The sequence below is a fragment of the Balearica regulorum genome, chromosome 3, assembly GCF_011004875.1.
Source record: "Balearica regulorum gibbericeps isolate bBalReg1 chromosome 3, bBalReg1.pri, whole genome shotgun sequence".
Classification (NCBI taxonomy): Eukaryota; Metazoa; Chordata; class Aves; order Gruiformes; family Gruidae; genus Balearica; species Balearica regulorum.
The window spans coordinates 46455108-46471373 of NC_046186.1; the positions used below are offsets into that span (position 1 = coordinate 46455108).

The 16266-nt window shown below is 35.0% G+C and overlaps 1 protein-coding gene across 2 annotated transcripts in view; it reads right to left on the reverse strand.

Annotated features, from left to right (window-relative positions):
* ASCC3 (activating signal cointegrator 1 complex subunit 3) overlaps positions 1-16266 on the reverse strand; it is a 283293-nt gene that overhangs the window by 145897 nt on the left and 121130 nt on the right. For both annotated transcript variants that reach the window (XM_075747786.1, XM_075747788.1), the window contains exon 13: positions 15224-15295. In XM_075747786.1, the coding sequence (XP_075603901.1) occupies positions 15224-15295 (72 nt within the window). The remainder of the gene's footprint in view (positions 1-15223; positions 15296-16266) is intronic.

Sequence of the window (16266 nt, forward strand, 5' to 3'; positions counted from 1 at the left end):
ACACTAGTAGAACTTGTATTTTCACTTAGAGGAGATAGAAAAAATGCGCCACATATACATGTAACAAAAGTGTATAATATCATTCATGAAAATTTATAATCAGGTACTCGAAATCCCTTGAAACACCCTTCTTCTGCCTTGAACAGTAAGACGCCTGTGCTAACTTTTGCTACTGGAAAATGTGTCTTTCAAACTAACATTCTCTATGACAACTCCAAAATGGCGTATTCATCTTTTTGGGGAAGCACACTGGCTCTTTCAGGTATCTTTCCATCTTGTCATTAGAGTGCTGATCATCCAAATGCTTGAATTCAGCAGTTTTACTTAACATCTTTCCTCGAGAACAGAAGGGCTAGGTTTTGTCACCCACTTTGAATCACATCTTTCAAAAAAATGAAGATGAATGAATGAATTTATTTAATGTCGATACTAATTATGTAGTTACAGAAACAAGTATATATACTTTTTTTTTTTAGCTTAAAGACATTGTTTGGCTTCACCCAGTTAAATCCTTATGACATGTTCTTTTACGTGGCATCCAGTTCTTGACCGGGGTATTACTTCTACTGAAAATGAACAGCTAGGGATATGGATCAACAGATCAATATACCCATTCATTTTCTCCCTTAAGTTCAGCATGAAACCTCCTCCAAGTATTTTACAAAACCCAGTTTCTAATGAGGTTTCAACACTTCTCCCCAAGGAGCGCTGACTGCACCTATTTATGTTAAAAACATCATCCCTTGCACATCATTAAATAGAACCATCTCCTAGACTAAGTCAACTCACTAGTGTCTAGTCTCATTTTATAGAATAATAAAATTGTGTTGTGATTTCCCCCCAATTGCCAAGATACAGTTCAAAGTTCCAGTGCCTACCATTACAGAATGAAAAGTTCCATGCAAAATATAAATGAAAAGAATACACGTGGCTCTTGATAAAAAAAACTCACTGCAAAATCAGAATGTCTTCATTACCAGCTCTAAATGATAGCATGACTGTATAACTGTGATTTCCCTTTTCTCTCACCAGTATCACAATAACTTATGAAGATCACTATCCAGAACTAGTAAAACAACAACAATAAAGTATACGAAATAAGAATTTTTATAAGGTGACCTATATAAAAGCTTAAAAAGTTTAATGTAGAAATCTTGCTTTTATTTTAGCAGATTTTTGTATTTTGCATATTAAAGTCTTTTCACATATTAAAAAACACCATGGGAATGGAAAAAGCTGAACAGGCTGTGTCACTTACCAAGGCAACAAGAGAATTTGAATTTATTTTCTAATTATTTTAATTCATTTTAGTACATCATGTGTTTAAAAGAAATACTGATGTGCATGTGTATGAAGATCTTTTACACTGCAGAAAACTGAAGGATTACTAAGCTGCCTACAAATAATGCTAATGAGACATTTTATATATCCTTCCTTATATATAGAAAATTCTTGACAAGTTAAAAGCAGACTGCATTTACTCATCATATAAAATTAAATAATGTGCACTAGAATAGAGGAATTTTCATTCAAGCTTAAGTGGTCAAAAATGCCAAAAAAAAAAAAAATCATCAGCAAGAGTCACCATTAAAACATCTTCAAGAGAAACATTCAGCAAACTCTGCTGAAAAAAAAAGCTACACAATATCATACAATATTTTAACAGATAATTTTAACTAATAACAACAACAAAGAAATCTATAATGCCGCACCAGCTAATCTGTAATGTGATATATTTTGAACTCTTGATAGAGTACCATTAATTGCTGCCTCTGCTAAGTTTTGATTTAATTATTCACTCAAATAAATTACTTATCATGTCTGTTTAAACAAAAAATTGGATTTCTGAAAAAACCTCCACAGAATCTAATTTAAAGAAATCTATTTAACATAGCTATTTATCTAATTATATTTCTATTTAGATATACCATCTTTTAAGGGTAATAACTCCTATTTAGTTTACAGACATTTTAACTATTGTAATTAGCACTTGCTCATTTATCTATCTGTAATAATACTATTTTTTAAAGACATCTGTCCTATAATTTCAATTTTCGTATTTCTTTTAATGTGGAAATGTATTTTTTACTTAAGATGTGCCCACCCTAATGAATATTACAGCATACAGTCCCATCTCATTTTTAGTACTGTTCATGAAATTCTGTGTAAAAAGCTACAGTAAGGACATTATATTGGAACTACTTTCTTAATTTTCTTTCTATCTGCCTTTCCTTCATTTAGCCTTTTGTGTTCTAAATCTATCCATAAAAAAGGCTCTACTATCATATACATTCTGAAATACTATCATCTTTCTTATTCTTCATTTTCATTTCTCTTACAGTTCCCTTCTTGCTGCATCTCCTCTGTCATCTCTGACTTGTTACAATCTTTATTGTTACAACTATTCTAATTCTCAGTATAAACTTAGTTGCTCCTGGTTTTATTTTTTATTTTTTTTCCTTGTCTTTCCTCTACCTTTGTTGTATCTTCTCTAGCAAAAGGTCTTTCCACTTAACTACAGACTTTTAAACACAGAATTTGTGGAACTTTTACCATTTATAATTTTTTGGTAGGTGTCATAAATATGTAACATCTTTATCTTTGGTACAAAATAAATACATTTGGAATAGTCCCATACAGTTCCAACAACATATTGTACAATATCTTTTTCTTGTTTCTATATAATTTATAGGCATTCTGAAAACTTACTGTGTCACTGATTTCTAAGTGGCAGGAGATGATTTAAAAGGTGCGCAGAATCCCCCATGAAAGGTAGATTCCACCACAAAAAAATGGCCTTGCTACTGTTAGTTATTAAATTGACTTTTTAGGATTATATCTAACACAGCATTTTAGCTTGGGGTGACCAAGGAATATTTCTTTAACTACAAGTTGATAAATTGCCTTCCTCATCTTCTGACATTTCCCCCCCTCATTTTAACATTATAACCTCAACTGAGCTCCTGCGAATCAGGTTACAGACATGATTTTTTGTCCTTTTTGAAGATAGGGATGTCTGTGTGATGTGCTGTCTTTCAGTTCTCAGGAACTTCCCCTGATCACTGTGGTCTTTCAAGGATTACCCTAAGTGACTCTGCAATGATGTCGGCCAGCTCCTTCAGCATGCGTGGGTGTCTCCAAACAAGTTGCATACCTTTATGTAAGGGTACGCATAAGGCTAAGTCTTTGCTCTGACCTTTCTCATTTGTCACAGGGACCTTGGGATTCCTGTGGGCATATCTTACCAGCAGAGACCAAGACAAAGAGGACATTGAGTAGCTCAATTTTCTGCATGTCCTTTGTCACCAGGTTTCCTGCCCCATTCAGCAAAAAACCATCATTTTCCCTAGTTGTCCTCTCGCCACTGCTGAACTTGTGGAAGTCCTTCTTGTTGCCCTTTACATCCCTTGCCAGATTCACCCCCCCATGGGGTTTGGCTTTCCTAATCCTACTCCTGAGTGCTTGGACAGTGCCTTTATATTCCTTCTGGGTCTCCTGTCCCTGCTTTACCCTCCTGTATGTTGACTTTTCATGTTTGAGTTTTGTCAGGAGTTTCTTTCTCATCCACACTGGCCTTGGGCCACTTTTCTTGATTTCCTGCACATCAGGATGGACTGTTCTTGAGCTTGGAAGATGTGAACCCTAAAAATCAACCAGCTCTCCAAGTAGATCCCTGAAGAGGCCAAAGTGCTCTCCTGAAGCCCAGGGCTGTGGTCTAGCTTTTTGCCTTGTTCCCTCCATCAGTATCCCGAACTTCACCATCTCATGGTCACTGCAGCCAAGGTTTCTCCCAGCATTCACATCCCCAATCTGTCCTTCCTTTTTTGTAAGTTCAACATCCAGCGCAGCATCAACCCTCACCAGCTCCTCAATCACCTGTGCTAAGAAGTTGTCACCAATGCACTCCAGAAACTTCTTGGATTGCTTCTGCCCTGCTGTATTGTCCCTCCAGCAGATACTGGGGTGGTAAAATCCCCAGGAAGACCACAGACAGTGAACATAAGGCTTCTAGTTGTCTGAAGAAGGCCTCATCTACTTTATTGCTGATCAGTGGGTCTGTAGCACACTCCCACAACAATGCTATTTCATGTCTGTCTGCTGGCTAATCCTCCTCCTAAACTCTCAGCTGGCTCATAATCCATCCCTAGGCAGAGCTCCAGGTGTCCCTGCTGTGCTCTCACATACAAGCAATTTTCTTGCCATCCTGGTCTGACCTTGCTCAAAAGCCTATTTCCACCCATTGCAGCTCTCAGTCATGTGAGCTATTGCATCATATCTCTGATCTCAATACAATCTTAGCTCAGCAACTGGTGTAGATCTCTAATTTCTCCTTTTTGTTTCATATGCTGCATGTAGTAGTGCACAGGCATTTCAGAGAGGCACTCAGTTATGCTCATGTAAAAGATGACACTGTGTCTTCTGCCACTATGCAAAAATGAAAGATACAAGAGTTTGGTGTCATTTCCATTCAAAGCTATGGATAAAGCAGTTCTGGACCCATAAGTTTGACATTATCCCTCTAGTGTTAAAATAGGAGACTGATGATATCAAACCTTTATTCTGAAGAACAGTCAGAGTGCATGCAGCAACACTAATGGGAAGATGCTTCTGAGTAAAAAGTACTTGCTTATATGAAACTTCATGACTCTTCCTTTATACCTATGCAAGTTATACACATTTTCCACTAATGTATGCTGATTGGTTTGTCTGATTAATTTACATTAGGAAGTTCTAAATTATTAATTACTTAAATTGCAAGCACTTGTGTTTACGATCTGTTTTATTATATTTTGAATTATACTAGATGGCCTATAAAATAAATGCTCAGTTATGGAATCAATGTTTAAATATGGATTCTGGACACTAAAGGAAACCTGTTTCAGAACAGCATAACGGGATCTATGCTATCTTCAATTTGTAGCATTAGCCAAGTATATGACAAAATGCAGAGGAAAAATGAATAGAGTGAAAATTAAAGTAGAGGACAAATTATTCAATAAGACAAACAAACAATACTTCACTGACTCCTACAGGTAGTAGAAATTATTTTGAATTTTAATTGACAGGATAAAAATAGAAATAGCAATATCTGTTCTTGTATAGAAAATTAAGCAGGACTAGCTAGTCTATTACTATGCAAATATATGTCATTAGGCAGTTAACAATTGCATTTTTGCAGATGCCAATGGACTTGAACGACAGTTATTATTCAAAATTATAAGCAGCTTTTCACTGCATCTTTTTTTAGAAAAACACGATCATGCAATAATTTGTTTCAAGCATTTCCCTTTGTCCTGTTCTGACATTAAATATTTTGACTTTGTACCATAAAATAGGTTTCTACATTATCATAAATTATATTTTTGACAACTATCACTCCAGAATAAGACTTTTCATGTCTACCGTATCTCTTCTTATGTTTCTACAATTATTTATACTTATATGTATACCATCCATAAAATGAAAAAATAACCCAGGAGCCAGTAGTGATAAGCAGATTCTATTCAGCTTTACTGAAGAAAAGGAACATAGAGGATACTGGAGAAATCTTCATATCTATTCCCATTACTTAAGAAAAAGATCAAGAAAATTTGCCATGTCAACCTCTATATCTTCTGGTTTTGTAAGATGCAGCAACATAAACAAAGGTACTAAACAATTACAGAACAGAACAGTCAGGTTTTCTAGTTTACTTCTTATCAGTACTGATTTAAAAACACAGACCTTTCTCCAGAAGCCTTTTTTTGCCCCTAATCAACAGGTTTTCTACATCACCAAAAAAGTGAAGAACTGTCTTCAACTATAAGCAATATTTTTAATATGAAACTTTACTCTGAGGAATTTAAATGATGCAATAGTTTGCAAACAATAGTAAACTGTGCTAGAACAATTAGAATGTCCCTCATAAACCCATACCTTATATACCTAGCTCTTCTAAGATATCCTCTCCTACATAAGAATATTATAAATACCTCATGATTAAATACATGACAGTATACAAATGTAACATATTCTGGGGTCATTTCTTGAGTAACCACAAAGAAAACTATCAATACCACAGCACTACATATATGAGAAATGTCATACTCCAGAAAGTGAATAGAAGTATAAAGGAATTTCCTGGTGCATCTTAGTGTCTTAATAAAGAATATTTATTTCCCATCCTCACGGATTCCTCAAAATAACTTATTTTCTATAGCATCCTGTATTACTGTATATTTCAAATTAAAACCTACTAATGACATTACTATTGGATTCTCTGGTAACACCTGTCAAAAAGTCAGTGACAGGCATAAGGTCTTCGTGGACAGTAGTTATCTTGTTACATTTTGAATAATTTACAGAAGTTTTGACAATAATCAGGAAGTTTATTAGTTGATTCTATCTAAACTAAGCACACTAATCCACTTCTTTCAGGGCTACAGAGCAAGAATTTTCAAATACTTTGGGCCACTGACAATCCTCAACACGTCTTCTGGAGTATCATTTATCCTTGCCGTTTAGTTCTTACCGAAGAGCAATATGAACAGGGATCCACAGACTTAACTTCCCACAATCCTTTAGACCACTAATGTTCTGCAGTCCCATGTTTGAAAAACAGCTTTTAACATGGAGCTAGTAAAACTCGTCACATTAGGCTGCAAGACTGGTGAAGCTGCCTTTACCATGTTTCTAAGCCGTACATCTGCAACTTAACACTTAGGTCATCCACAAAAGGCCAAATGGCTCAAGCTGTAACTATTTATTATTTCATTTAAATATAATTTTAGGCTATAAGGAGTTACTTATTTGGAATTAAATTTGATTTTTTTGTTTTAATGATTCAATGTATATTGATAATATCAGAAGAATAAGAATTTTAAATAGCAGCACTTGCTACCTTAAACAGTTGTATTACCAATACCGACATTATTGTGTAGCTGTGCAAGACTACAGACATAAACTGAACACCTTGGGAACTCATAATTAATGGTAAGATATTAAACTGGTGCTTCTGGTCTACACAAATTCATCATGAACACCTGAGTACACATACACAGACAAGCTACTATGTAAACGCATATATGCAAAAATTAGCATAAGGCACAGAAATATAGCACACGAACATTTAGAAGGCTACCTAATTGAAGAATAATGGGTTATTATATACATAACTTGCTATAGCATCCATTTCCAGCAATTTCCTCAGCTGTTCATATACTCAGCTGACAAGGTATGAAATGTTTAAAGCCAAACAGATTTGACCAGAAAATATAGAGGAAAACAGTACATACATATCATTTGACAATAAGATGAAACATCTGGTATATAACATTTCTGAAGCATATCTTCTACACAGGACATCAATATACTATTTTTAATTAAAGTAAGATACAAAGTTACATTTATTCAAGCATAAGATTATATTAACTATTATATCCTTAAAATTGCAAAAGGCAGTTATTGTGAAAATGAACTGCATAAATAAATGATGAAGATGCAGAACATAAAACCAGCGCACCATCACTGAATTAGTTTGTCTGTGATTCTGTTAAACCATACATACAAATGGGCTCTAATTGTGCAAAAACTGCATAAGAAATTCTACAGAAAACTATCCAAAGTAGTCAAGTCTTCAGCTAATCAGCTGACACATCTAAAATGATCAGCCATAATTCAGCTATCCTGCCAGACCACTTTACCTTGTGTATTTGTGTATGTGTGCATATATAAATATAGAAGCAATATATACAAGTATATATGCAAATAAGCTACACCAGATGATGAAGTAGAACCAGTCTGTACGGATAAGAGTTACAAAACCTGAGACTGAAATAAACTCTTTAGGCTGTAAGATGGAAGTCTAGAAAAAAAAACATTCTTGATAAAGAATACATTCTAACAAATCCAGTCATTTTTCAGAGTTATTTGTCCAAAGTGTGCTATAAACACTATTTCACCCAGGAAAAATTCTAGGACAAGCTTAATTCTCAAGGTACTAAGTTCCAGAGAGACCCTGAAGAAAATACTGTTTTATTAAATCTTATCTTATGACACAGCTATAAAAGCATTGTGAACAGTTGCAGTAACTAAGCTTATTAAGCTCTTATCTTCACACGGCTTCTGCAACCAAATAACAGCTGGAAGACTGATAATAAAGATATTTAATCCATCATTTTTACAGATGAAATTAATACCTGCCAAATTCACTTCTGACAATTTAATATAATAGATTTAAAATAACTACTCAGTGTTTCTTTTTTGGTTTAAGATAGCATTGTAAGAAAAACAAGATGACACGTCTTAGTACTGCAAAGTTCAAGTCAATTATTGTAAATAGAGAACAATTACAGACAAAGTGAATGTTTTATGTACATTATGTAGCACAGAACTAGTTTTGACTATATAAATTCAAGTGTAATCTGCTTCTGATCTGACATCAAAAATCCTGATTTGATAGAGTATTAAAAACTTGTGCAAGGTGATACTTAGAAGTTATCCCAAGATTTTTAAAAAAAAAAAAAAAAAGCAGCATCTCAGTATTACTTCTAATGAAGTAAATGCAGAACAGTGGTAAAGAATAACATTTTAATTAAGTACATAAATTCTAATTAATAAAGCAAGCTTGATCTCCAGAAAACTGCATACTAACCACCCAATGCATACACTGATTAAAAATTTAACAAGTACACATGGCTGTATTATGCACATGAAAAAAAAATTCCAAATTTCATTTTAAAAGATAAAAGGTAAACCTTGTCATAGGTACATCAGATGCCGTTTAGACAATACAAAAGCAAAACGGTGAGACAGAAGCAGCCAGCTAAACCTAAGAAATTAGTTCAAATCAGAAAAGCAAAAGCTCAGAAACTAACAAGGTAGTTGAAAAAGTACTTTTCTTCAAAAGGTTCTTAAATATACCTGAACTAAGCACAAAATGGGCAGTCTGAAATCACCACCCATAGTGCATCATGGGGAACTGATGGTTTGTATAAGGCTGTTCGTAGTTTTTCTCTACATTTTTCATCCCAGTAGTAAGATTTCCAGCATGTTAATTCTGAAAAGGTTGTGATATCGCCACTGGGTTACCGTTCCTAAAGCCTGCTCCACTCAAGTTAACAGGAGTTGTTGCTAAATATGTAGGAATACTACTACTGCATTCACTTTTGGATGTTGTGGTAAGGCTTTCAACAGCTATTTACTGTTTCAAAAATCCAGGTTCTTTGCAACAGACAACCTGGCACCTTGGCCACCAGAAAAGCTCTTCCTTGACTATTGAAACCACTTGTTGTAAAGCCATGATGTCTCCTCAGTATTTAAGTACCGGCACCTTGAGCCTCAATGCTTGCACAGACAGCATGGGCAATGAGAACCACAGCAGAACTTCCACTGAACGGTCAGTTTTTGCTATGAACTGAAAATACCAAACGCAGTGAGAAAATGAACTTTCAAAGAGTTTTAGTGAGTACCAGAGCTAGTGGACAAAAATTAAAACAGACAATATGTCATCTCAGAGTTACACAGAAAACTCTCAAAAGCAGTGAGAAAACAGACACATTCATTGTCTTAAAAAGGAAAAGAGGTTTCAGAAGACAAGAGAACGTCAAAGGCACTCCAAGTTGAAAACTGTAATAAACAGCCAAACTGGCAAACAAGCAAAGTGTATTGGGTAAGGAATCAGGACCAAAACGTAAATATCTGTGGCTGAAGACAAGCAGAGTAACAGAGTACTGAAGGTCAGAAAAAAACCCAGAGAGGAAAGTTAGGTGCAAAGAATAAATATGGGAGACCTGCTGAAAGAACACAAAGGCCAAAGAGAACACAGGACTTCTTTTGAAGTAATATCAAAGAAGATCAGCTATGAGAAAAAAACCACAAAAAAACAAAAGAAAACGTTGCAGAAACAGAAGAGATGACTAGTCTGGGGAATGTGGCAAAACCAAGAGAGTTTTATGAGTGCAGTTTGAGGAAGCACTTCCTCTGAAAGCTTTCAAAGAAATTCAGCAACTCCCCTTCTAATTCATAATGCAAGAAATTAACAACGATATCTCAAGAAATCTTATGCAATTTCAGGTTTTTACTGTTTTTGACCAAGAGAGAACGTTCAGACCACAAAAAAAAAAAAAAAAAAGGCAAACAGTAAGGTTCTGACAAATTTATAGCAGCAAAAGTATTTAAGAGGTGACGGGGACAACGAGAGAAACACATGATCTCTTGGTAACCAAGGCAGTGGGGTAAAACAGCAAAAGATCAGCAACAGCAGGAGGTATAATGGATGGGAACATATATAACAGCAGCAATGGTCAGAGTCAGAAAGAGTTAATTCTCTAGGATACTAACTTAAGCAACTGAACCTTGTCAAAGAGCAACAGCTGCATATTTTTTAGATAAAGGAATTTAATGTAAAGTTAAAATGTACATATGATACGTTTCAGAGGAAAAAAACCCCACCTTTACACATATTGTAATTTCTCAAAACTCCTAAAAATACTATGGTGTTTCTCAAAGCATAACATGACAAAGTATTTTCCCCCTCACACATTGTGAAGATAAAAACAGTATGATATGTATTGTCCTAAACTAGCTAGTAATGCAACATTTCAATTTATTATAGAAATGATGTTGACATGTATGGTCTCCAGTCACTGTCTTTGCTGATCTTGTGAGGTTCTCTACAGGCTGCCTCAGAAGGGTGCTGCCCACTCCCCAGAACTTGTCGCCATTAGATGTCCTTCTCACAGGGCTGTAAAATGTGAACAAGTTTTTCTCAGCTCTGTAGCTGAATTAGTGCTGTTAATGCACGTGGCCCACTACTGGTGACTGCCTGACAAGAGACAGCTGACTTTCCACTTTGAGAGAATGATAATTTTCTGTGACTGATCCTTCACCCAGTCTTCAAGGGAACAGTATTCCAGAAGATAAATGCTGGCAAAAATACTCTACCTGCAACTGAGCATGGAGTCATATTCTCTGATGAACAGTGTGTAATTTCAGGTGGTTTTTTTTTCTTTGTTTACGAATGTTCGGTTTATTAAGAGGTAGAAATAAAACTCCAAAAGTGCAAATCAGTCCAAGATGATCTAACATCTTTTCAGATAATGTAAAAACATAGTCAACTAAAAGTATGACATGAAAAAAATATTCACCAGCTAGTATCGAGCACAGAAGGACAGTCCCAGGAAAGCAGACTTAACAACACAAGAGCTTCTCACTTAAAGCAGTCTTAAGAGGTACGATCTGACAGAGGAACCTCATAAGGAAGATCTACATTGTTAGTAATCCTACAAAAAGAGCACACTGACTTAAAAAGCACCTGGAAGCCTTTGGGACATTTTCTGATCTCACTTCCTCAGTCACGATAAAAAGTTTCCGTAACAAAAACCCTAGAAAACTCAGTAGGGCAAGCCATCTATCATTATATCTTTCCTCAAGTTAAAGAGGAGGAGAATTGTGCTATAAGACAAATGTTATAGCTTCAGCTGCATTTGGTAATCCAATGTGAAGCCTACAAATGAGATATCTCATTAGTTTGAGCAGATGGATCAAAATTAAAGGCTGAATCACCAACTCTTAATTTCCCAGTAGCCAGGAAGATCTTGAAGTCTTGCAGAGGATGACTGTTGAAAAATCAACATAAAAAGCTTCTCTCCATCTGTCAAAACACATGCCTGTAAAATGCAACTACCTCCTACCAGCCTTAGTCTTAAAAAATGAAACCACACATACATCTATTAAAACACATGAACATATAACTGCAGTCAAGCATCACACTGTAACCTATAATATGACAGGAACACATCAGCATGACTTCCATGAGAGTAAATTATTCAGTTCTGGCATGCTAGAATTCTTTGAAAACGAGTTAACAGAACAGTAGATAAAGAAACAACATTGAATTTAATTTATCAAGACATTCCAAAGACTCTGGTAAATAAAAGAGACAACACTGTGAAAGTCTGATGGCCACAGGAAGGTGTACATTAACTCACAGAACTTTAGAAGAGGGAAAGTATTGTTCTCTGATTCTGGTACTGCTTTCTTGCGCTTCAGTATGAAACAGAACAGGTACGTTTTTGGCTCTCTGGAGCACTGCTAATGAGATCTGTGTCTGTCACACACTACTGCCTGAATAGTTATAAAATTCCAACCACTTCCTGAATTCCATACAGATATACAACTGCTGTGGAAATTTTTTCTACAGTATGGGGGGGGAAGGTATGAATATATCTTTCTAAGAAGTATAATTAGAAATAACCACAGCTTTGTTAAAAAAGCAAAAAAACTTTACACACATAGAATGTGAATAAACAAAAATTTCAAGGATAACACAAGCTAAGAAAGGTAACAGACGGTGACAGACTATGGTGAACATGGACACCAGGTAATGGACTTCTAAAAACTAAGACAATCGACAGAAGGTGATAACTTTAGAAGATCAAAGGCTATTCTCAAAATTGTGAAAAGACACTAAAGAAAACCTTCCTAGAGTAATATTAATTATATTTGCTCCTAATATTCATCTTCCACTATCGAGGAGGCATTTCAATGTAGATATATCTATGTGACCTTCCCCCCTCTCCCCCCTTTTTTTTAACATCTGCAGTTGGTTTAATAATTAGATCATTTATCATAGCATACTCAGTAAAAGGAAAAATCCCTAATATGTGGTACAATACTACATACTATAATTAACTGTATTATACAATGAGCTGATATGCTTGATTCTTCATTGTCAAAGATTGTATACCAGTGTTTGTATATGATTCATTTCAGGATATGAATGTTAGTTTCATAACTATCAAGACCAATAATAATCAAGACCATGTTTTAAATACTCTGAAGAGAAGTCCAGTGTAACTGGTTGGTATTTAGACTGTATTTAAGAGAATTCTGCATCACAGCAGAACAAACATTTTCAAACAAAGAAAATTCTTAACATTTACAATCAATTGAATCAAATTAACCAAAGCGGTCTGACACTAAATCAACATTTATATAGCAAGGGAAACCACATTTCTGCTTTGTCTGAAAATACACTCCTTATTTGGTTATTGGTTTGAAATACAGTTTTCAGAAACTGAGATCAGCAATTGTGTCAGCTGCTGAAACTGCAAAATTAAGTAGACTACATAGTTTTTCACTTGACATCTTTCAGCTGTAGCTCATGCCTTAAAACACTCATGCATTCAGCTGCTAGTACAGGAACTAAAACTATTCCCAAGGAAAGCTACAAAAACATCTCCTGGTAGAATTAAACAACTTATTGTACTTGAATTTTTCAAATAATATTATATATGTTTGTCAACAGTTTTTTCCTCAGTGTGAAGAAAAGACAGAGGAAGAAAGGTGTAACAAATACACTGGAACAGCATGCAACTTCCTGATGGGAATCCAAGATATGTTACTCATTTAGACATACTGATTTAAAGAATCTGCTAATTGTAGATTTATCTGTAGCAAGTGAAAATACACTAAAACATAAGAAGAATTGAAAGATAAGCAACTAAATGTACCTTAGTGTTAAGAATTTGGTTAGGTATGTGCATAATTGACAACGAGGAGAAAAAGTTCCTTTGGTACTGCCAACAAATTTTGTTAACAATCTTCACTCAAGAAAATATCAGCATTTCCACAGGTAATCTTCATGCAAGTTTTCTGAATGTAACAACAGTAACTGGTATCAACAAGAGAAGATAAGTTTGTCCTGGTTTTGGCTGAGATGATAGAGTTAATTTTCTTTCTAATAGCTGGTATAGTGCTGTGTTTTGGATTTAGTATGAGAATAATGTTGACAACACTAGTGGTTTTAGTCGTTGCTAGGTAGTTGTAGTGTCTACACCAAGTCAAGGACTTTTCAGCTTCTCAGGCCCTGCCAGGTGCACAAGAAGCTGTGAGAGCACAGCCAGGACAGCTGACCCAGGCTGGCCAAAGGGATAGTCCCTACCATAGAACGTCATGCTCTGGATAGAACTGGGGAACCTGGCTGTGAGGTGGGATTGCTGCTCAGAAACAGACTGGGCATCTGATTGTTTTCGTTTTTTCTTTTTCTTTTGTATGTGGTGAACAACTGGATTTGTGCATCACTTGTTTTATCGTTATTACTATTATTATTATTATTATTCTCTTCCTTTGTTATCCTATTAAACTGTCTTTATACCCACGAGGTTTTTTTCCATTCTCCTCCCCATCCTGGGGGGAAAGGGAGGGAGGTGGAGGGACTGCGTGGTGCTTAGTTACCGGCTGGGGTTAAAGCATGACAGCATTAAAGCAGGGGGAGCAGGAGGACTAAGAAGCTGTTGCTGAAGTATTTTTTTTCCGCCCAAGTCATAAACCAACTGTTCATCTTTCAAAAAACACCACCATCTGAATTTTATGTGAAAAGGGAAAAACGTTCAATTCTTAGTGTGACTGTGTGGGAAAGAGTTTCCCTCTTTTATATATAGGTTACTTAGTGAAAAGCCTCTTCAAGCTTCATAGTGCACTAGCATTTGTTCCTGCTTCGAACAGGTGCCATCCCTGCTACAACTATTACTGCTCACACTGCTGTATGTGCAAAGTTCTAACAAAAATGAGGCATTGTGTGTGGGTGATTCAGCAGCACAATAATAACAGAATGATAAATTATTCAGGCAAGTAAGTTAAGCCCACATCTTAGCGGAGGGCAATATCAGACTTGAAAATTCACTGCAGAAACCTCTATTGTAAAGCAAAATGAAGGATTACTTCCTTTAAAAAAAAAAACAAAACACAAAACCCAAGATATTTCAAATGACAGATGCTGAGCACTTGTGCACCGTGTCTTGAACACTGCCTAATTCTCATCCCTCATCTCTAAGTGGAGACACTAAAATTTCAAAGATATGGGAAAGGCTAAGACTAATAACTAAATGCTGTATTTTTTCTCTTTTTTTCTTTAATCATTAAATTTACCTAAGTGTAAGGTCTCTAAAGCACTGACCTACTTTGCCTTGTCATTTTAAAAAAGTGACATAAATATACATTAATTACTTTAAGGGATATATAAAGTACCAGGAATTTTCACCTTAGCTAGAAGCTAACATTATTTAGCCTGTTTAGATTTTCTTACATGCCGTTTCTATAGCTTTTTCAAGATTAGAGATGACCTCTGAAGTGACATCTCAAAATAATAATAAAAAAATAATTTCTTAATACATCATTATGATGATCAAAACTAATTTATCTATAAACGTTCTGAGTACAAAGCAAAGCAAAAAATAAATACCTGGTGTCCAGCCATTATTTGCTTCAGCACATTTTCATAACATACTTCATCCATATGATTCAGCTGCTGCACCTGAAAAACAAACATCATACTTCACATTAAATGCATTTCTATCTTTATGTATTTTCTATTACCGATCAAGCAATTGATAGTGATCCATGAAAGAAAAATGTCATTATGCAATTAAATTTAGAATATACTGATTCCCATTCCTAACAATATCATTTTGGTATTCTTAAATTCGGAAATAGAACATGAAAATAAGTAGACAAAATACTTATCTTTTGTACAGGGCACAGGATAGAAAATTTATTACGTGATTTTGTTGGTTTTGTTAATGACCAAAGAGATGTAACCCAGTCCTATTCTTTAATTTATCTGTTTCATATTAAGGAATCTTACTTCTACAGGATATTGATGAAATATCCATTTAATACATCATCTTACCTAACATTAAGTCCTTCCATTTGGTAAAATAAAATACGTTTTTACATTGCAGATACCCAGGAAATTACTGATTGTCAGCTTCTTTGCCACAGAACACAGAAATTTCTTCATAGTTGGGTCATACATGAGGAACAGTGGAAGTACGGTGTACACAGTTTCCAAATATGGATAAATAAAATGTTTCAGGAAGGTTCCAAAATAAAGAGTTCATTTGAAATAAAAAGTACTCAAGCTACTGCAAAGATTTTTTTTCTATTTCTTTAAGGCACCACAATAGTATGTATCTACTTGAATGCACCTCAGTATTAAGATTGTTACGAATCAAAATAAATGAAGTTCAAAGTCAGAGCAGTCATTCCATTCTTTGTTTGTGCATTCATGTTTTATAAACAACGTTTTTGGACACAAAGAAATGTTTTACAAGAGCAAAGCATGTAAAAATTAAAAAATGGCAATTTAGTACTTGTAGTTATCTAGAATACCCAAAAGTTGAAAACCACAGCTTTAAAAAAGCTTTAGGGGAAGAAGAGAACATTCATATTTGGAATCATGCAAGTATAGTAATAAAAAGATGAGACAATATGGGCATGTGTGCA